This window comes from Globicephala melas, chromosome 3, assembly GCF_963455315.2.
Source record: "Globicephala melas chromosome 3, mGloMel1.2, whole genome shotgun sequence".
NCBI lineage: Eukaryota > Metazoa > Chordata > Mammalia > Artiodactyla > Delphinidae > Globicephala > Globicephala melas.
This window is the reverse complement of record NC_083316.1, coordinates 97,764,778-97,786,258: the sequence shown is the minus strand read 5'-3', so window position 1 is coordinate 97,786,258 and position 21,481 is coordinate 97,764,778. Positions and strand designations below refer to the sequence as shown.

At 43.3% G+C, this 21,481-nt stretch overlaps 1 protein-coding gene across 2 annotated transcripts in view; it reads right to left on the bottom strand.

Annotated features, from left to right (window-relative positions):
- TNFAIP8 (TNF alpha induced protein 8) overlaps nt 1-16,541 on the bottom strand; it is a 123,315-nt gene extending 106,774 nt beyond the window's left edge. Inside the window, exon 1 of one of the 2 annotated variants that reach the window (XM_060295444.2) lies at nt 16,444-16,541. In XM_060295444.2, the coding sequence (XP_060151427.1) occupies nt 16,444-16,477 (34 nt within the window). In that variant the 5' untranslated portion in view covers nt 16,478-16,541. Of the gene's footprint in view, nt 1-15,855; nt 15,957-16,443 lie in introns of those variants that run through there. The other variant, XM_030869818.3, reaches the window with a different exon arrangement.
- Nucleotides 16,542-21,481: the final 4,940 nt, after the last annotated feature.

Below are 21,481 nucleotides of genomic sequence, written 5' to 3'. Positions count from 1 at the left end.
AGCCTGCCTCTGTGAGCACAGCTGTGTCTGAGGCAAGGCCGCGCCTGATTGGAGGAAAAGAGTCAAAGGGGCGGGGCAGTTACTAACAGGCTAAAGGAAAGGAAAAAAACCCACATCCTTCCACTTCATTTATGTCATAAACAAGTATATATTTAGTGCTCTGTACACCTTACAAGGTACAGCTGAGGTTACAAAGATAAAAAACTACAGTTACTAAGAGCAAGTGGCTCATTCTAGGTTAACAGGAGAGAGAAATTATTTGGCACCAGGGTTGACCAAGTCATAAACTTGGATTTGGTTACATACAAGCTCACTACTCACTGTGCAGAAATGCTAGATAGATAGTAGACTGAAGGAAAAAGATGTATAGTGGATGCTCTCAAAAGCAAACTATAGAGGCTAAGAAAATTAGATTATCATCATTATCAGACTTTTGACAACAATACTTTGAAGAAAATGAAGTAACATATTTAAGATTCTCAAGGAAAGAAAATGTGAGCCAAGTATGTTCTATCCAGCAAAACTGACCTTTAGTATAAAGGTCACAAAGTTTTATCAAGAAATTAGGGGGAGGGCTTCCTTGGTGGCACAGTGGTTAAGAATCCACCTGCCAATGCATGGGACACGGGTCCGAGCCCTGGTCCAGGAAGATCCCACATGCCACGGAGCAACTAAGCCCGTGCACCACAACTACTAGAGCCTGCACTCTAGAGCACACGAGCCACAACTACTGAAGCCCTTGTGCCACAACTACTGAGCCTGCGCGCCTAGAGCCTGTGCTCCGCAACAAGAGAAGTCACGGTAATGAGAAGCCCATGCACCGCAATGAAGAGTAGGCCCCGCTCGCCACAACTAGAGAAAACCCGCGTGCAGCAACGAAGACCCAACGCAGCCAAAAATAAATAAATAAATAAGGGGGAAAAAAAGGAATTAGGGAATACTATTCCCATAAGCCCTACCTAAAGAATCCACTAGAGAAACAGCTTCAATCAAAATTTGTAGAGACAGTGATATGAGGACTGATGATAAGCATGACATATATAGTTACCTGTAGAAATAAGACTAAATGTGCATTGAATGGGAGATATTTTAGTATATAATGGCTATATGATCTGACAATGCAGCTATAGTACAACCATAAAAAAAATTGGGGAAGAATGAGTAGGGCATATGCCAAATAAATTATTTTTATTGTTTTCATTAATCATAGCTGATTACTTGGAGACTGGTGTATGTGTAATACAGGGTAATCAATCGGTAATTAAAAGATATTCTATCTCCCTTGGGACTAAAAAGCAAAGATTCTAAGTAAGAAAGAAAGGAAATATAAACGTAACATAGAAGAAGTTAAACAAAACCCCGTAGTCTCGAATTTGACTTGGAAATATCAACATGAACTCACAAAGTATTTTATCTCTATATGTGTACATATGTTTGTATGTAAATGTGTGTGTGTGTGTGTGTGTGTGAGTGAGTGTGTATTTTCTCAGCTCTGACCAATGAAACAGCCTAGAAACAATGACTACTGCAGTGAATGCACATCTCTAGTGCTTGGGTTATGGCCCTGAGACACCATTCTCATTAAAATAAACCAGGCATTCTTGAAGAAATGGTTGAATCCAGGTCGAGGCAGAAAATGTACAAGACAGGCCTGGATCACCTTAACACACCAGATAACACAGAAGCTAAGGATGTCAGAAGGACCTAGGAGCCAACATGAAGAAGCTCCCACTGGTCAAAGATGGGACAATCTGAGTCTTATTAAGTATAATTAATTCCATGATCATACCAATTTAAAAAAACCATTGGTCACCTTCTGAGAATGACAGGAAACCAATTCTCGAAAACTGGGTAAATCAAAGGAAAGAACTGAGCGTTTACCTTGTTTTTTCTATGTGACCTGTACCACTGTGTAATCAAATAACAGATTGAAGGGAAGTCTACCTTTATAAAATTATTCCAGCTAATAAAGTAAAGCAAAATGGTAGAATTAGAATACCACTATTCTGCAATCTCCAATGAATTAATAGGTCTAGACTTTGAGGATCAACAGCTTCTAAAGGCAAAAAAAAGAGTAGAAAAAACAGATGTTGTGTGCCTTCCAATGAAAGGATACAACAGCACCTGTAATCTGGCCAAAGGGATCAAACCTGAGTCTGATCAATCCTCTGGACCCAGATGCAGGAAATAGAGGGCAAAGGAATAACTTGAAATGTACCTGGGGGTGGGGGTGCATCTTTCTTGTTAATAAGGCTGTGGAAACTCTACAGATCAAACAGCCCCCCCCCAAAAAAACTATTCTTTTAAGTAATTAAAATGAGGGAGGATGTTAAGGAAATCCATAGATTAAAAGAGACTTAAAAGATACAAGTTTTTTTAAAAATGGGTAAGACTAAACTACCGTGTATCAGGCTGCTCACCTGGGTGATAAAACCATAAAGGGATGCAAGGAAGTGATTACTATAAAGGTCAGGATGGCATTTACTTTTGGAGGAAGGAAGGGTAATGTGATTAGGGAGGGTATGTGAAGGCACTTTTGGGGTAGCTAGCAAAGTTCTATTTCTTGACCTGAGTGATGGTTATATGAGTGTTTGCCTTATAATAATTCACTAAGGTGTGCATTTCTTATATGTGTGTTTTTTTGTTGTTGTTATTTGTGTTTTATTTTACAATAAAAAAGTTTGAAGAAAAGTGTTAAGAAAATCTAACATTTTCTCACATCATATAAAAAAATAAACTCAAATTGGTAAAGGACGTAAGAGTGGAAACCATAAAACTCCTAGAAGAAAATATAGGTACTCTTTGACATAAATCGAAGCAATATTTTTTTGGATCTGTCTCCTAAGGCAAATGAAACAAAAGCAAAAAAATAAACAAATGGGGTCTAATTAAACTTAAAATCTTTTACACAGCAAAGGAAACCATCTGCAAAACGAAAAGACAACCTACTGAATGGGAGAAAATATTTGCAAATGATGTGACCTATAAAGGGTTAATATCCAAATATGCAAACTGCTCATATAACTCAATATCAAAAAACCAAACAACCCAATAAAAAAATGGGCAGAAGACCTGAATAGACATTTGTCCAAAGGAGACACATGGATGGCCAATAGGCACATGAAAAGATGCTCAATATCGCTAATCATCAGAGAAATGCAAATCAAAATGACAATGAGATATCACCTCACACCTGTCAGAATGGCCATCCTCAAAGAGACCACAAATACCAAATGCTGGCAAGAATGCAGCAAAAAGGAAACCCTCATGCACTGTTATGGGAATGTAAGTTGGGGCAGCCACTATGGAAAACAGTTATGGAGGTTCCTCAAAAAACTAAAAATAGAACTACCATATGATGCAGCAATTCCACTCCTGGGTATATATCCAAAGAAATTGAAAACATTAATTCAAAAAGATACAAGCATCCCATTGTTAATAGCAGCATCATTTACAGTAGCCAAGACATGGAAGCAACCTAAGGGCTCATGGACAGACCAATTGATAAAGAAGTGGTATATTAGCCATAAAAAAAGAAATTTTACCATTTGCAACAACATGGATGAACTGGAGGGTATTATGCTTAGTGAAATAAGTCAGACAGAGAAAGAAAAATATTGTACGTTATCACTTACATGTGGAATCTAATAACACAAATGAATATAACAAAACATAGACTCACAGATACAGAGAACTAGTGGCTACCACTGGGGAGAGGGAAGGGGGAGGTGCAAGATGAAGGGAGGGTGTTAAGAGGTACAAACTACTATGTACAAAATAAATAAGCTACAAGGATATATCATACAGCACAGGGAATATAGCTAATATTTTATAGTAACTTTAAATGAAATATAATCTATAAAAATATTGAATCACTATGTTGTACATCTGAAACTAATATAATATTATAAATCAACTATACTTCAATTAAGAAAAAGCAATAAAGTAACATTTTCTTTTTTTTTTAAGTTAAAAAAAAGAATCGGGAATAAAGACACAGACCTACTAGAGAATGGACTTGAGGATATGGGGAGGGGGAAGGGTAAGCTGGGACAAAGTGAGAGAGTGGCATGGACATATATACACTACCCAATGTAAAATAGATAGCTAGTGGGAAGCAGCCGCATAGCACAGGGAGATCAGCTCGGTGCTTTGTGACCACCTAGAGGGGTGGGATAGGGAGGGTGGGAGGGAGGGAGACGCAAGAGGGAAGAGATATGGGAACATATGTGTATGTATAACTGATTCACTTTGTTATAAAGCAGAAACTAACACACCATTGTAAAGCAATTATACTCCAATAAAGATGTTAAAAAAAAAAAAGAATATGTGTTTCCAGATGTGCTTTAAAATAGTATCTGCTAGTTTTCAAATTAAAAATCCAATTGAAGTCTTCATGTGAATTGCATGGAACCACAATTTTAATTGCAGTCTTTACAATGTGGACTTTTCTGACCAGAAACATTGAATGGATTTTCAATTATTAAATTTAAAAAATGTCACTAAGTTAAAAAAAAAAAAAGGAATCTAGGCGAGTCAGCACAATAAGAGCCAACTGATGGAAAACCCAGCAAGGCAATAGAGGAGGGGAAGGGGCCAAGCAGCCAATCAGCTGGGAGCCAGTATCTTATGAAGGACTTCTGTTTCAATGAACTGCTCATGGTGACAGTAAATGATTTCATCTATACTGTTTTAATGAAAATTTGCCTTATAACACTTCAAATCATTTTTTAAAGCTTATAGCAAATCATGTACTCCAAAATATCTCAAAGGTGTTCTTAATTCAAAATGACCTCTAGGATGCCTAACTGGAATTGCAAAGAGCTGTTGGGTGTTGATTTCTCACAGACATAAGATTAATCACTTGACTCAGAGTTGTAGCATTCAGCATACCAACCTAGGGCAGCTTTGAGTTCCCAGAATTAGAGAAGAAACTTACACCCCTTACTCCCATACTCAGCTCCAGACTCGTTATTAGCAATAGTCGATTAAAAAACAAATGAACAGGAGCTTCCCTGGTGGCCCAGTGGTTGAGAGTCCGCCTGCCGATGCAGGGGACACGGGTTCGTGCCCCGGTCCGGGAGGATCCCACATGCCGCGGAGCGGCTGGGCCCGTGAGCCATGGTCGCTGAGCCTGCACGTCCGGAGCCTGTGCTCCGCAACGGGACAGGCCACAACAGTGAAAGGCCTGCGTACCGCAAAAAACTACCACACACAAGATGTTATTACAACTTTAGCAACATGAATTCAGGACTAAGAGAAGAAACACAGGCTCCCAATGTCTGCACTGCATTTTGGAACAGCGTCTCCACTGCGTCCCTGTTATTAGAGTCACCAGATGAGAAGCACACCTAGCCCTGCTTCTGCTAAAGCCAATTCTCAGCTGCCCAAGCATTCTGCAGGGTGCAGTCTCTGCACAATGACCATCAGGAAGTTTTCCCAGCTTTTACTAAATTTGCCTCACACAAGATTCTACAACCTGAGGACAAATTTGCCATCACTCAGATTGGCACTCTTCTGTACAAGCCAATAATGAAAGACACATTCCTCTGGGTTATTAAAGTTGTCCAACTTCTTCCCAGTATGAAAAAGGATATAAATGTTATCTTCTCGATTTGGGAAGTACAGCTCCATTCATCTTGAACTTCCACATCCTTACTTTGAAATACATTTGTGAATCACATCTGAAATAAACATAGGACTTTTAGTACAATCTGCAGAGGGCAACGGTCTGTGAACAACAGACCCTAAGTGCCTGGATGTGGCCCCGCAGACTCAGTCTTAATCTGAACCTCTCAGAGGAGACTGTGGTGGCTTGTTGAAGGTCACCAGGTGAGTCAGTGTCAGCTGGGCACACTCTCAAGGTTCTTCTTTCTACTACTAAAAACACCAGAATGTCAATTATATCTCAATCTTAAAATATGAACAATAAAATGAGACATAAACTATGAGGTAGACTCTGACTGGTTGGAAAGATAACAGCTTTTGAGAGCTTACAGAAAATGAAGGAGTTTTTAGCAGTTTTGTTGAGGGGTAATATCCTGTAGCAGTTCAAAGCACAGGTATGGGATGAAGCTGAACTGCCCGGGTGTGACTCCCAGCTCAGCCAGGCATCTATGGCAGGTTATTTGACCTCCCCAAGCCTCAGTTCCTCATCTGCAAATGCAGATTAACAACAATACCTTTCTCACAGATCTGTTAGGAAGATGAATTTAATAATGTGTATAAAGCATTTAGCACAGTGCCCGGCCCATCATAAGTACTCAAAAAGTGTTTGTCATGATTACTGTTATTGGGGGTGTAAACATTTCCATAAAGATAAAGAACTCTCTATTTGATGAACATCTTCTGGGTTTCAATGCAGCATGCTGTCTCCAAAGTAAATACTGCTATTTTTAGAAACACACAACATTAAAAAGTCACTACTAGTAGTAATTAAGTTCATATATGTGATTAACACCTTCCACATCTTTTTCTCCCAACTACTCATCATGGGTAGATAATTTTAATTCCAATAAAACCTGAGATGATTATTACCAGTAATAGTGATGGCTCAGCTAGACAGCTTCTAGAGCATGGGAGCCTGGGGCTGGTGCAGATATTATTTATCTGCCCAATAATCATGCCTCTTTCCCTTGTTCCCATTGGTACAGCCAACCTCCCAAAGTAGAAGTTTTCCCTTAATGTCCATTACTTATTTTCACAGCTTCCCTTGCAGCTGTGACTCAGTTGTGGTCAGTGAGGCCTGAGGAGGCTTCAGGAAAGATTTATCCTCTGATGAAAAGAGATGGACAGGGAGGGGGAAGGGTAAGCTGGGACAAAGTGAGAGAGTGGCATGGAAATATATACACTACCTAATGTAAAACAGATAGCTAGTGGGAAGCAGCCGCATAGCACAGGGAGATCAGCTCGGTGCTTTGTGACCACCTAGAGGGGTGGGATAGGGAGGATGGGAGGGAGATGCAAGAGGGAGGAGATATGGGGATATATGTATATGTATAGCTGATTCACTTCGTTATAAAGCAGAAACTAACACATCATTGTAAAGCATTTATACTCCAATAAAGATGTTAAAAAAAAAAAAAGAAAAGAGATGGACATTACAAGAGAACAGATTTATTGCTGCTCTCTCTGCCCACCCCTCTCCCCACATCCACAAGCTCCTCCTGTCTTTGAATGAGTTTGGAGAAGCCTGTGATACCCACCGCAGAAGAAACTATTTTCTGTCTATGAGGCGGCAAGTCTGCAGAAAAAAAAAAGGTAACATATTAAGGATGGGAGAAGAGAAGGATGGAAAGAACCTGGTCCCTGATGATGCTGTTTGAGGCACTGATTCAACTCTGGATTGGATCAACCCCAGACTCCCTTCACGTAAGATAATTTAATGTCTTTACTGTTCAAACCACTGGTAGCTGGGCATTCTCTTACTTGCAGCCTAAAGCATCCTAACTGTTATGGGCTGAATTGTGTCCCCCCCCACCACTAAGAGAATTCATATGTTGGAGTCCTCACCTCCAGTAACTCAAAATGGGACTGTACTTGGAGATAGGGTCTTTAAAAAGGTGATTCAACTACAGTGAGGTTCTTCTGGTGTGCCCTAACGCAATCTGACTGGTACCCTTATAAGAAGAGATTTGGACACACAGACATGAGGGGCACATGTACAAAGGAGGCTGAGAGAATTTGTTGCCAGCAGCTCTGGGCTACAAGTAATATTAAAGGAAGTTCTTCAGGCTGAAGGATTAAAAAATACCTGATGGAAACGGATCTACACTAAAGAATGAAGAGCCTCAAGTAAGTGGATAAATATAAAAAACTTTTTCTCATGTTCTAATTTCTTCAAAAGATCATTGTTTAAAGTAAAAAATAATAACCATGATTTCTGAAGATTATATATGTAGACGTAAACCATATGATAATAACAACAAAGGGTATTATTTGTAACACTCCTGCCCTTTTTTATGACCGTGCTGCTCGGCTTTTGGAATCTTAGTTCCTGAATCAGGCCACCACAGTGAAAGTGCCCAGTCCTACAACTGCACTGCCAGGGAATTCCCCGTAATACCTTTACAAAAGAGATTGTTGTAGATAGAATTCTGCCCCCTCCCCCTCAAATTCTTAGGCTGAAGCCCTAATCCCCAGTGTGACTAGAGATAGGGCCTTTTGAAAGATAATTAAAGTTAAATGAGGTCAAAAGGGTGGGGTCCTAATCTAATATGACTGCTGTCCTCATAAAAAGAAAGCGAGAGAGATACCACAGATGCATGCACACAGAGAAAAGACTATGTGAGGAAACAATGAGAAGGTGACCATCTGCAAACCTAGGAGAGAAGCCTCAGGAGAAACCACACCAGTCAACACCTTGATCTTGGCCTTCCAGCCTCCAGAACTGTGAGAAATAGATTTCTATTGTTTAAGCCACCCAGTCTGTAGAATGTTGTTATGGCAGCCCTAGCAAACTGTTACAGTGATCTGGTATACTATCTGTTATCATGAATATACAAATACTAGGGCAACCAAGAAAGGAAACAGAAAAGACAGACTGAAGGGTAAAATTTGGGGTGGACATGCTTGTAGGGAACTCAGACCAGGTATGCACCAGGAAGACTGTGGTGATTCATTCTCTGGCCTGTGGTTTGTCTCTGCAAGTCACTTCCCAACCTCTTCCACCTGCCCCTTTTCCCAAATTGTGAGGCTAGAAGGCCCCTTGTGCGCTGGACTCGGGAGCAGCAAACCTGGAGGATTGCTGGCTAGAGAGGAAGGCTGAGGCAAGACTCAGATCAGTCCATTTTTATACTTGTGGGTCCCTGGTCAAATATTTCAACCTAGAGGGAAAAAATAGTGGTTCTACTAAAATTAGGACTATGTAGCATCAGTAGCAGACCATTATTAAATAATTTTCAAGGCCCCTATTAGAATGAGAAATTGAAAACTGACCAGAATTCAGAAGTAGGGAAGAAAGTCTCAAGTACTTACACAACTCAAAATGCAAAAAAAAAAAAAAGCAAAAGAAGGAGGAGGAAGAAGAGAAGGAAGAGGAAGTAGAGGACAAAGGGGGAGGAGGGAGAGGGGGAGGAAGTTACAGCAAGACAGCTTCAGCAGTCTATTGTCCATTTTCCCATCACCCACCATTTCAACATGAGAGGGGCACGGCACTCTCAGAACAGGATAGCTTCCTGGAGGTGCCAGGACCTCAGGACAGGGGAGTAGACCCAGGGAAGGGAAAACAGGCTACTTGGCAACTCAAGAGTCTTGGGCCTGGGGCTCCTCCCAACAGGTGCCACTCCTAGAAAAAGGGCGCCCATCCCATGTCAGTGATCTACAAAGCGTGAGGTGTCCTCAAGTCAGCAGCACACTAAAGGATGAGGTCAGCATTGCCAGTGATTCGAAATCTAGATTGTGAACAAATGAACACTGAGCAGACTCCCTGGTGTCTCTGCTTCGTGGCTTTCAATTCCTGGAGCCATTTGTGGGATGCCACTACTGGTTTTGGTTGTTATTTTTTGTTCTTGACCTGGTTGTTGGTCAACAATTTTTAACCCAGTGAGGACCTACTTGAAAAACCACTTTGTTATTTCCTAGGATGGGTACACAGGTGTTCATTTTGTGCACGTTCATGTTAATCTTCTTTAAACTTTAAAGTCACTCTGTACTTTCAAGAGGTTTGCACTTTTCCACTGCCAAAAAAAAAAGGAGGTGGGAAGACACCTACAGATACTGCCTGAATAATCTTTACAGAACGAGACATTACAACCGATCTCCCAGGCTAGGGGTTTTCAGTTCGCTGTGCATCAGTCACCAGGGGTGGGCATGGGGGGGCGGGGAGAGAATTGTTAGAAAGGCAGATTCCCTGGCCCGGCCTTGGTGATGCCACAGTAGGTGGAACTATGGCCCCAGATGAGCCCTAAAATATAGCACGTTGGACAAGTTCAAAATTTCATTTGGGAGATCACCTCTGTGGCTGCCCAGATAATTGCATTCTCAAACCACAGGGCAGGAACCCGGGAGGCTGCTTGTCGACACAGTCTCTCTCCTTGGCAAAAAGAGTGGCTGTTCTTTCAGGAACCTTCAGGTGTTCCAGGCCATAAAAGCAAAGGAGCAAAATGGCTAAGTATGTGCAACACAGAGACCATCACCGGATGCTCGGGGAGGGAGGGCTGAGCTCACCACCTCTCCCAGGTACACTCTGTGAGTCACCGGGGGGTCTATCCCTGCACCAAGGCAGAAAGAATTCCATCATTAAGTCTAGACTGCTCTGCCCTTCCAGGGCGGTGATAGTATTGAATCAAACACCAGCCACTTCCCAGAAAACTACCTCATCTTTTTCAAGAGAGAAGAAAGGGAGAAAAAGGGAGTTATTTCCCAATCACAGAGGGGTGGAATCAGGTATTGGACTTCTTTCTTAAAGGTCTGAGTCATCAAAGATTGTTTTGAACTTTGCAACCTCTGGCCAACATTTGTACCTGCAGTTTTTCTCAGAAGACGGTGGCATTTCCGTAGAACTCCCTACTCCAACATGTTCCGTAGAATATGTTGCATCTACATGTATGTGAGAGCCTGAGCACAACTGAAGAGGCTGAGATGGGAAAGGATGAGGACAGTGGGACTCCACCAGGACTGGTTGAGTCCCACTGGTTGACAGTCATAAGGAACTCATTTTTTGAAATAAATAAAATAACAGCTGTGAGTGGAGAAGGCTTGAACTAAATGAATTTGGCTTGAAGGAATAAGAGCCAGGCTTAGAGAGGGTATTGGTCAGGTGGGCTGGTTCTTCCTTTTTGGCTCCTTTCAAATATTCATGTGCCCTGCAGAGTGCTGTGTTCCCAGAAGAGCTTGCCCCAGTGGACAACCTTGAAGATAATGTCCCTGCCCTCTGCCCCTCGGAACTCTCACAACTTCTCTTGAAGACATGCCAGCTCGAGTCCCTTTGCAACACCAAGGGCAGCTGAGACATAGCTTCCTGTCTGGCTTGGAAAACCTGGTTTCATATCCATTACCTGTTTTAAATAAGGGCCTCCATAGGCTAAAGGCCAACCCACTGCTCACAAATGAACTGTAACGGGCCTTTTAAAAGTGTCTCTCATGCATAGGGAGGGTTTACTGGATGCCATGGCTCTTCTGCTCAGACACGTAAAACCCAGATGCCCTGCTCTGGCTCATTCTCTTTAGCAGCTGCAGCAGCGGCAGCAGCAGCAAGAGTTCCCTATATAATCACATGACCCTGCAGCTGGGAATAACTGAAATTGCGCTACATGCACCCCCTTCTCTGGGCTTCTCTGGCTTCGTCAGAGGCAAAAAAAGGAAAGTTCATGCTAAAAGCACATGTGGTAACAGTCACCACTCTCTCTCTCTGCTCCACTATGGCCCAGTACAAACACCATCGTCTTGAAATGAGAGCAATGTGGCCAATCCAACAAAGTAGACCACTTGCTTCTGCACATTGGACACCAGGAGAGGAACATCCTGCCTTAATCCACACAACAATCCTATGATAGAAATACCATCCCCACGTTTTAGGTAAAGCAATAGGCTCAGAGAGCTGAAGTAGCTTATCCCAAGTCACACAGCTAGTGGTGGCTGAGACATGAACAGCTGATTCCAACAGTGTCACGTGACCCAACCACTTTTTGACTAAACTAAAAGTCATCTTCATTCCCAATGTTTAAGGAAATGACGACAAGTGGAATTTTGGACTTAATTCCATTCTCTGTTATTAAAGAAACAAACCCCAATGTGCTTATAAGTCAGCTTGGGTTGTTCCAGGGGAGGCCCATTCCTGTGACCTCCCAGCCATTTTTTGTTTCTTTTTGGTGGGGAAGGTGGCTGCATGCCTAGCCCCTGGTCACCCTGAGCCAAATATCATCATGTTGGTCAATCACCCCTCTTGTTCTATATAAAAAAGCACAATCCGGGAATTCCCTGGCAGTCCAGTGGTTAGGACTCTGAGCTTTCACGGCGGAGGGCCCGGGTTCCATCCCTGGTTGGGGAACTAAGATCCCACAAGCCGCATGGGCGGCCAAAAAAACCTCCACAATCCTGGGAAAACAAACTTGCTGACGCCCATCCAGCTTTGCAGCTGGCTCTGCATCTTTGCTACCTTGGTTCTGAACCATAAACACTTTCTTCTAGACAAAAAGCAACCTATCCCTAAAAGGATGGGTGGATGTTATTTGATTATTTTGGAGCATGTGACATTTTAAAACAAATTTCTCAGGTAACTTCCATGCTTGACATGCAAGGCCAAGAAAACCAAATCTTATGGAATCACGTTTATTGCAGTTATACCACTGGTGATTTGAAACAGACGTCAGATGAAAGATGCTTATTTCAACTTCTTATTATTGAGAAATAAAAAATATTTTGAAAATGGTTCATCTACTGTTCTAAGGAATTGCCTTTACTTTCCTTTGTGAAACTCAGAAGAATTCTGAACCCATCTTTGCCATTATCAATTTATCTTCAGGGACTCGTTCTTACCAGCAAACATTTTCATGCAAGTCACTGGTCCTCTTGGATCCCAGGCCTTGGTGCAAACATGAGAGGGCTGCACAGTGCCACGTACACAGTAGGAGCTCAATAAATGCCCGCTGCGTGAATGAATGGTGCCCCTGCAAGCTGGACAGAGGGGATGCGCCTCCAAACTTGTATAACGGCCACTGTTGTAGTCTAAGACTCATGGGCCAAATGGTGCCTCTCACATTCTAGAATTATCTACCTCCTACTGTAGCTCACTTCCTTTTCTTAAGGCCAAAATATAGAATGCGAACTGACGTTCACTGGTTACTACTTGACCTCGTTTACATTTTGCAACAAGGTTCACTGATTTTTTTTTTTTTTTACCCTCAATGAACCATCTGTTTTTAGCTACTGGGAAGCCCCACTGAGGTACAAAAGTCTAGAAACTGCAGTTGGCTCAGACCCCAGGGCCAAAGTCATCAAAACCAGAGATGGGGGAGCAGGAAGTAAACTGCTTCTCACAGGGAAACATGAAGGTTGGGGTGTTAAAAGCTCCTTTTCGGTGTTTGTTGAATGCTTACTCTGTGCATTTGGTATTAAATGCAGGATGTGGGCAGCGTGAGGAGAGTTGAGGTGATAAAAGTTTATCTGGCACCACACGGTGCCTTCTCTTAAACTCTGCAGCAGAGCTGATTATCTCTGTGAATGCCAAACTGAGGAAAACTGTCCCATTTTTGTCCAGGTGGGCCCCTGTGCATGTCCCCAGTGCCCGAGTCAGTGCCCATGGTACTGGGGTTGTGCTACCGCTCCCTTCTCCCTCCGTGAGAAAACAGGTGGCCTTTATTTGTTATCACCCACCCTCCTCTGCCTCCTGGAGGTCATCCCATGGTCAAGCCCTCAATTTGTACCAGGCAAGGATGGAGGGGGTGGAGAATGGACTCTTCTGCATGGTGTGGAAGCAAAGCTCAATTCTGATTGAGGACGAAAGAAATCTCCAAGAAGGAAATGTGTTCATTCCAAGGGGCTGATCCAAGTAGACAAGGATTAATTTGAATCAATTAACTATGAGGTCTCGCGAGTGCCTGGCACTGTGGCAGCCTCAGCTTCAAGGATCAGCTACCTGAAGTTCCCCAAGTCGTAAACCACCTAGAAATCCCCTCCTCCCCCAAACTGCATTTCCTAATGAGTACTGTTTGGATGCAATCATTTCTCTCCACACACCCTTTCCTCCAATTTCAACAGAATAAAAAATTGCAGAGAACAGTCCTCATAAAATACTCTGTTCCTGGCCCTTGCAGTGTGCATGCTCACCCTCAGTTTCTGCCATTCTGCTGGACTCCCAGAACAGCCTGTCTGCAACACTCACAACACAGATGAAGACTATATCCAGCAATATAGTCAGAAACAGAAAATTAAGAGGCAACAAAGATAAGCAGATTTTCCAGCTCATGCCATCCCTTTCCTCATTGAATTTAAACACATTAGAACAAAAGGCACTACAGATTCAAGTCTCTCTTAAAGAAAAAAAATTTAAAGGAGCATCTGTGCAGGAGCACTACAATTTGGCGGGAACTTTCTTATATTCAATAATTTATTAATGATTCTTAAATTAGCAGATAATCTAGATGGATATAATGGCTTAGAAGACCTATATCTGTTAATGCAAAGACCTTAACACCAAACATTCAATACCTAAGGTATTCATATTTTACAGGGAGGTAAATGGTAGTCCACTTCCCTAAACTTTATTTACTCAAATTACAGGTTAAAAACTCAAAAGCTGAGCAAGAAGTGGCAGAGACAAGTAATGTATATGAAGGGGAACTGGCATCCCCCGCCCCAAAAATCTACGAAAAAGCCAAGTGTGTTACCGGCTAGAATATTAACAATAACTTGCTGACAACTCCCCATGACAGATCTAATTAGAAGGTGGCAATAAATGTTTCCAGGTGTTTAATTAAGTGTGATAATTATTTCTTTCCTTAAAGACAGATGGAGTCATATGTTTACATTTCAAAGCATAATGTTTCCTTAGTTAAAACACTGTGGAAACACTTTTGTGTAACACAAGATTCAAACCAGGATAAAAATATCTGCTGTGATAAGCGGCACTTAAAGTGATTTATCAGCTCTAACTTTCATATCAGCTCTAACTTTCACAATGGCAACTTAAAGCCTGCTCTGTTCTGGTTATTTCCTTTAACCACATAGTTTTGTTTTCCTTATGCCTCAATGAATAATTTCTACTCAACAGGTCATTTCCCTACCAGCATCTCCTAAATGAATTCTTATCATGAAGGTGGGGAAATTTTATGGGTATCTCTACTTTCACAGCAAGAAGATAGCAAGAATAAACTGAGATACAGAAGAATTCAGGGACTATCATAATTGGATGGGACCTCAGCAACCAGGGAATCATTTTATTGATGGATTAAAGTACTGTACTGCTATCAATTAAATCTGCTTTTTAGGGCAGAAATACACCCTACATTGAGATAGTATTGACCCCCAATAAAAATAATTTATGCAAGGATGGAATTATCAGTCTTAAGTAACTCCAGGATTTCTTTGTTTCAACACTGAACACTCAACTACTGTCTCCCTCCTCCCATGATTCTCTCAGGGTACTGCTCTTCCTACCTAGGGCTGTGTTTTATCAGTTGGCTTTAGCAATAGGGTGTCACTGAATCAATAAACATCTTTTAGGCGCCCAAGCCCGGTTGGTCAGAGTGGTCTTGAACATGCCTATCAGCCGCCCTGGGTCCGAGGGCGCTTATCAAGTGTTCTTGCATCAGGTTTTGAAGGCTGAGAGTCGAGAGGGCGCGCAAAGACACGGGCGGACACACAAACACACACACAAACTTTCTTCCTCAAAGGAAGTCTCCACCGAACGATCTCAAGGCAAAACTCTAGTCCCTGCCCATTTTACAATGCAGGGTTGGATTACAATCTCAGGCTAGCATCTCGGTCTGCAATCTGGGGCATCCTGATAACCGGGCCAGTCCTTTCGACAGCAGGAGCTGTTACCAGGAGGGCGTGACACGTAGTGGGAGCCGCGTCTGCAGAAGGAAGCAAGGAATAGGGAGGGATGGGGCTCAGTGCAGGAGGTGGAAGTTAAGGGGTCAGCCCAAATCGGTAAGGGCCCCGAGCTGGAGGTCTCAGGTTGTCTCTGCGCTGCAGGAACTGAGTAAAACTCTGCGTAGTTTTCGGACTTGTGCGCGTCTGCACACACACGCACAAACACACACACTCGCTCACACGCACTCCCACCCACTCCCACCCACTCCAGAGACTCTCGGCGAGCTGAAAGCGCGCGCCCTCAGGAGCAGCCCACAGCCCAGCGGCCGGGGAAGCCCTGCGAGGGTGTGTGCGGAACCGGCGCGCCCAGGAGGCACTTACTCGGAAGAGGGGGCCCGGTGGCGCCGGGACGCCAAGAGGCGAGCTGGGCGATCTGACGGCGCGGAGCTGCCTAGACTCTTGAACGTTCGCGGGGCCCCGCGGACTCACGAGCAAAGCGCGGGCCAGAGACGGCGGGAGAAAAGGAGCCAGGGGCAAGGCAAAAGAAACGAGGGGCGGGGTAGGAGGAGGAGCTAAGGAGCCGGGGGCGGGGCGGAAGGTGGAGTTAGGAGGCTGGGGGCGGAGCCGGACAAGGAGGAGGAGCCGGGAGGTCGGGGGCGGAGCGTGCGGAGGAGGAAGAGCGGAGCAGCCGGGGAGGCAAGGTAGAGGAGGATCTAGCGGTCCAGGGCGGGGACGAGAGGAGAACCCCAGCGGCCGTGACTGGGCAGACTGGGCCTGGCGTTGGGGGTCAGGAGTGGCCAGAGCTCCGGAGACCGCGGAGGAGAGCTGGACAGCTACCTGGGAGCTGGACTTGAGCTGCAAGGCAAGATTTTTGGGCGCGAGGAGCCAGGACAGGCTTGGGAGATATGCAAGGAAGACGTTACCTTTCGGGTCTCTCAGTTTCTTCAACTGTGAAAATGAGATACCAACCTCGTAGTGAGTTGAGTCGGTTAAGTGAGCTCATGCCTGGCACCTAACAAGTACGCATGAATTTTATCATCTGTTATCTGTTGCCGTTATCATCCTCATCATCATTTTCCGTATAAGCCCCTAAATCCCGCCTGCTCTTAACGTTGTGTGTCTGTGTTTCAGCCTCTACTGGCCTCAAGTCTACCTGGCGATACCTGACGCGCTAGCGATTCCTAGTTTCAATTCGCGGGGGGTGCAGGGCTCCCTCTCAAAGTTAAAAGGCTCATTGGCTCCTGGGAAGCCAGACCGGTCTGTGGCACCCCCGTGGACTTCAGTGACTGCCCCTGCCCACGGAGCCGAAGGCTGGCTATTCATTGGAATGGGACCGAATCTGGGCCTTCCTTCTGGTGAAGAGCCCTGACCCGGGGTAGCCATTCTCAAGGGCGAAGGTGCTGGACCTTCGTAGGAGTGTGATGAACCCGTCCTCCATTAAGCACCTACTATATGGTAGTTCTGTGCAGAGGGCTGGGAATATGAATAATACTAGCAAAACTTAACATATGCAGGTCACTTATAATCCTCACAACAACTTATAAATGTAGATCCTGTAGCTACTTTAAGTTTTACAAAGGGAAAGGGAGGCATAGTGAAGTAAAATACCCTACCCAAAGTTACACATTTAGGAAGTGGCAGAGCATGGCTGGGACACAGGAAAGTAAACACTTGTTAGGTGAAATAGACTAAAATCACAACACATTTGGGTTTAATACCCAAAATAGGAATATACAGAAGATGTATACAGAAGACGTAAACATCTCTTAAACAGAGATGTTTAAGACACCGTTCCTGTGGTTATAGCTATGGGGAGGGGAGTGTCAGGAAGATTTTTCTGAAGGAGGTGATGTCTAAGCTCAATTTGGAAGAAGAAATGGGAGCTTCACAGCACCTATAGGTGGAGAAAGGACACAGTAAACATTTTTCAAGCATTCAGAAGGGTTAGGGAAGAAGTGGAGATTGGAATGAAGCTAAAACAATAGAAAAGGACCAAATCTAAGCGCGTTCTTCCAATAGGAGCTGAAGAACATTAATTTGACCCTTGTTTTGGAGAAAGTCAGAAGGATTTTAAGCATGGGAGACATGTCAAATGTTCTAGAAAGGTTAATCTGAAAACAGCATAGAGAATACCAGAGCCAGGAAACTTGACTTATGGAGTTATTGAAATAAGTCAGGTTGGGATACAGTGGTAGGCAGAATAAGAACTCCAGGAAAGATGTTCACACCAGAATCCCCAGAACCTGTGAATATGTTACCTTACATGGCAAAAGGGACTTGGCAGGTGTGATTAAGGTTAAAGATAATGAGATGGGGAGATTATCCTGGATTATTTGGGTGGATCTAATCTAATCATATGCTTCCCCTAAAGTGGAAGAATGAGTCAGAGATTCAAAGCATGAGAAGGGCTTGACCTGGGTCAGGAGCCAAGGAGGGTGGGTGGTCTCTAGAAGCTGGGAATGGACCTCAGTCAACAACAACAACAACAACAAAATGGGAATCTCAGTTCTACCACCATAAGGAAATGGATCCTCCCTTGGAGCCTCCAGAAAGGAACTCAGCTCTACTGACACTTTGAGTTTATCCTGGTGAGACCCAGACTGGACTTCTGACCTGTAGAACTGTAAAATAATAAATGTATGTTGTTTTAAACCCCTAAATTGCTGTTAATTTGTTGTGGCAGTAATAGGAAATAATTACAGACGCTGAATGCTTAAACTAAGTGGATGGAAAGAAGATGGTTTCAAGGCTTAACACAGGCCCTGGAGACTAATGGGATGTGAGGGTTAAGGGAAAGAGAATATTCTAGGTCACTTTATGGGGTTTCTGGATTGCCAGGCTCAGTCTTTGGTAGTGCCACGCAGTGCAAGGAGTAATAAAGGCAGGTCCTTTTAGGATTAAAAAGGTTTGTACACTCCCAGGCCTCCCCTACTCCTCAAAATCATTAGAAACGATCCCTGAAAGCCCATGGGCAGTGATATTTGTCACCACGAACTGAGAGTCCTAATAATGGGTCTGCTCTGTGTAAGCTGGATACTTTGGACAAAGCACAAAACCTTAATGAAACATGGCTTCTTCTACTGTGTGAGATAGGAGCCCCATCTGTGTGACTGCTGGGAGAGTCAGCCAGGATGTCATGGTGTCTTGTCTGTAACCTCAACCCCAGTAACTTTCACCATTGCTTCATTTCAGTCTCCCTTGTCTCAAGCTGCACCCTGGAGCAGCAATCTCCAGAGATATTTCTACCTTTATAGAAGAAGATTCTTTCATCTTTATCTCCATCATTCTACACCCCTACTGCAGCCTTTCATCCTTGGTCCTCACACTCTTTTTTTACCTCATGCAGACTTGCATTTCTCCCAGTTGGCTTCCTTTCCTACACAGCCTAACCCCAAGAGCCAATACCTCAGTCACTCACTGCTAGTGCCTCCTATTGCTTTACTACATTGTCCTTTCCTTCTACTACCTGGCAAATATTTTTAGCCATCCACATTATTCATAAGCTCTACTTAAGAAGCACCAAAAAGTGTAAAACCTGATGCTCTGCAGATTCATGAGGATTTTCTCCTGCATCATGGATGGAAAGAAGAAGTGTGTTCCATCTTTATCCCTTTCCTCAAGACATCTTTTGCACCCCTAACCCCTCCTGCTCTTGATATATAATCTCACCTCCTATTTCAAATAAAATATAGAGTGAACTTTTAAAATAATTAATTAATTAATTAATTTATGGCTGTGTTGGGTCTTCATTGCTGTGCACAGGCTTTCTCTAGTTGCGGTGTGCGGGGGCTACTCTTTGTTGTGGTGCGTGGGCTTCTTATTGCGGTGACTTCTCTTGTTGCGGAGCACAGACTCTAGGTGCACAGGCTTCAGTAGTTGTGGCACGTGGGCTTCAGTAGTTGTGGCACACGGGCTTACTTGCTCCGCGGCATGTGGGATCTTCCCGGACCAGCACTCGAACCCATGTCCCTTGCATTGGCAGGCGGATTCTTAACCACTGTGCCACCAGGGAAGCCCCAAAGGAAATATATAGATCATCAATAGAGAATTTTCTCTACTTCCTACCCCAGCTACCAAAAATGCCATCTATATCAACAGTCACATTGACTTCCTTTCTCTCACCCCAGTGGATCAGAGCAAACCCATCCACCAGTTCTCTGGGTCCCCAAGGAGCCCTCCCTTCTATCTACAGGGGCCACATTCTGTTGAATATCCCTTCTTTTCTATCTTGGACCTCTCAATTTCTATGCTTCCCCCACAAAATATTTAAAAATGCTAAAATGTTAAAATGATAAAATTTAAAAATCTCCATGAATCCTACCACCTTCTCTCACCGCAACCCTCTTTACTAGGGCCATCTAGACCTGAGTGACTACAGGAGCTGATAGCTGAAATGATTCAGAGTGGGCATTGCCTCAGCGCTTACTTTAGGAGGCCTGGTAAGGGGCCTCTACAATCCCAGGCAACTTGCATCATTGTCATCAAAGAACCACCAGTCTTTCTTCTAATAAAGATATTGGATTCCACCTTACTACACAGAGTGAGAATATTTAGAAATTAGTAAGATAATTACCTTTCCTATCTTACTTGGGCCAAAAGATACTTGGATCATTTCATTTTCAAACTAGCACTTGCATACTTCCAGTTCGGAGTTGTAAAAAACATAGAATCTAGGAAGCTCCTAATAACTAATCCATTATTCAACGGCTAATTATATTTTAAAATAATTGCAGCTGTCTCTGGATTAATTGAATCCTTTCAGACCAAACTCCACCCCCCCAAACCCTATAAATCACATGAAGTGGAGAGAGCTGTAATGAGAGCTGCATGCCAAAAATACCTCTGTGCATACCTTCTATTTTTACTTCTGCCCAGTCGAAGGTATAGGAACTAACATCAGACAGCTTAAAGTTGAAAAAATCTTCTGACCCAGCTTCCTCTTGTACTCTTCTTTTGCTTCAAGCCTCTTCTCTGCTTACTCAGTGTCAGCCTCCTCTTTTTGAGTGTAAGGAAATAACTACATGGCACTGTGAAACGTACAATAAAAATCTATGCATAAATACTCTGGGAGGAGAATGGAAGTGACTCACACTCCTTGGGGGAATGGAGAGAATTTCACAAAGGAGGTTCCATCCAACCAAGTCGAAAAGGATGAACTCAAGCTTGCCCGGCAGAAGGGCACTCCAGGCATCATGGAGAGAGAAGAAAGATAGTCTAACATTTTCTGGCACTAAAATCACTGAAGCAAGGATGTGCACCTTGAACACAGCCCACAGAAATATCTATGTGGCCTTTGTGCTCTAACTACATTTTAATGGGACTATATCAATGAACATGCCTGATTCAAAACATGGCTATAACTTCACCATCCTCTAAGGTCACTATCTGATTGTCTACTGCTTCAACTCTATTCCCAGTCCCATTTCTTTTCAGAGCTTTACCATAACATGTAATCTTGTTCTTAGAGTAACAATATGGGTATGGTAAAGAGTACATTTTTCCTAACAGAAGTCAAGGTGCATACTGGGTAGGGTAGGAGAATTGTTCAATGTCATGCAAACTAGAAACTTGGGGATAGAACAAAAATCAAGATTTGGGGGTCAGTGATCTTTTCCTATTACTTCCATATACCTCAACCCCTACTCCTAACTATTATACACCACTAGTGATTATACCTTCATCATAGAGCATTTTTCACTTTTTTATTCAGAATTACTTACCTATGATGTTACTAAAATACACCTCTTCCTAAGAAAGTTTGCTAGAACTGTTGCCTGCATTAAAGGTAACTTCATCCACATTCTTAGCCAATTCGATCAGCCACCCTCTACATGAAACCAAGCTCTCTGCATATTTCCAGGTTTTCACCCCTTAAGCCATTCCTCTATAGAAAATAAAGTGATGCCCCTACCCAGAACCCTTATTTTTCTGTGACTGCACCACTGGATTCTTCATCTCTGTGGGTTCTTCCTCACCTGAACTGTTTTCTCCTTTTTGACCATCTCAA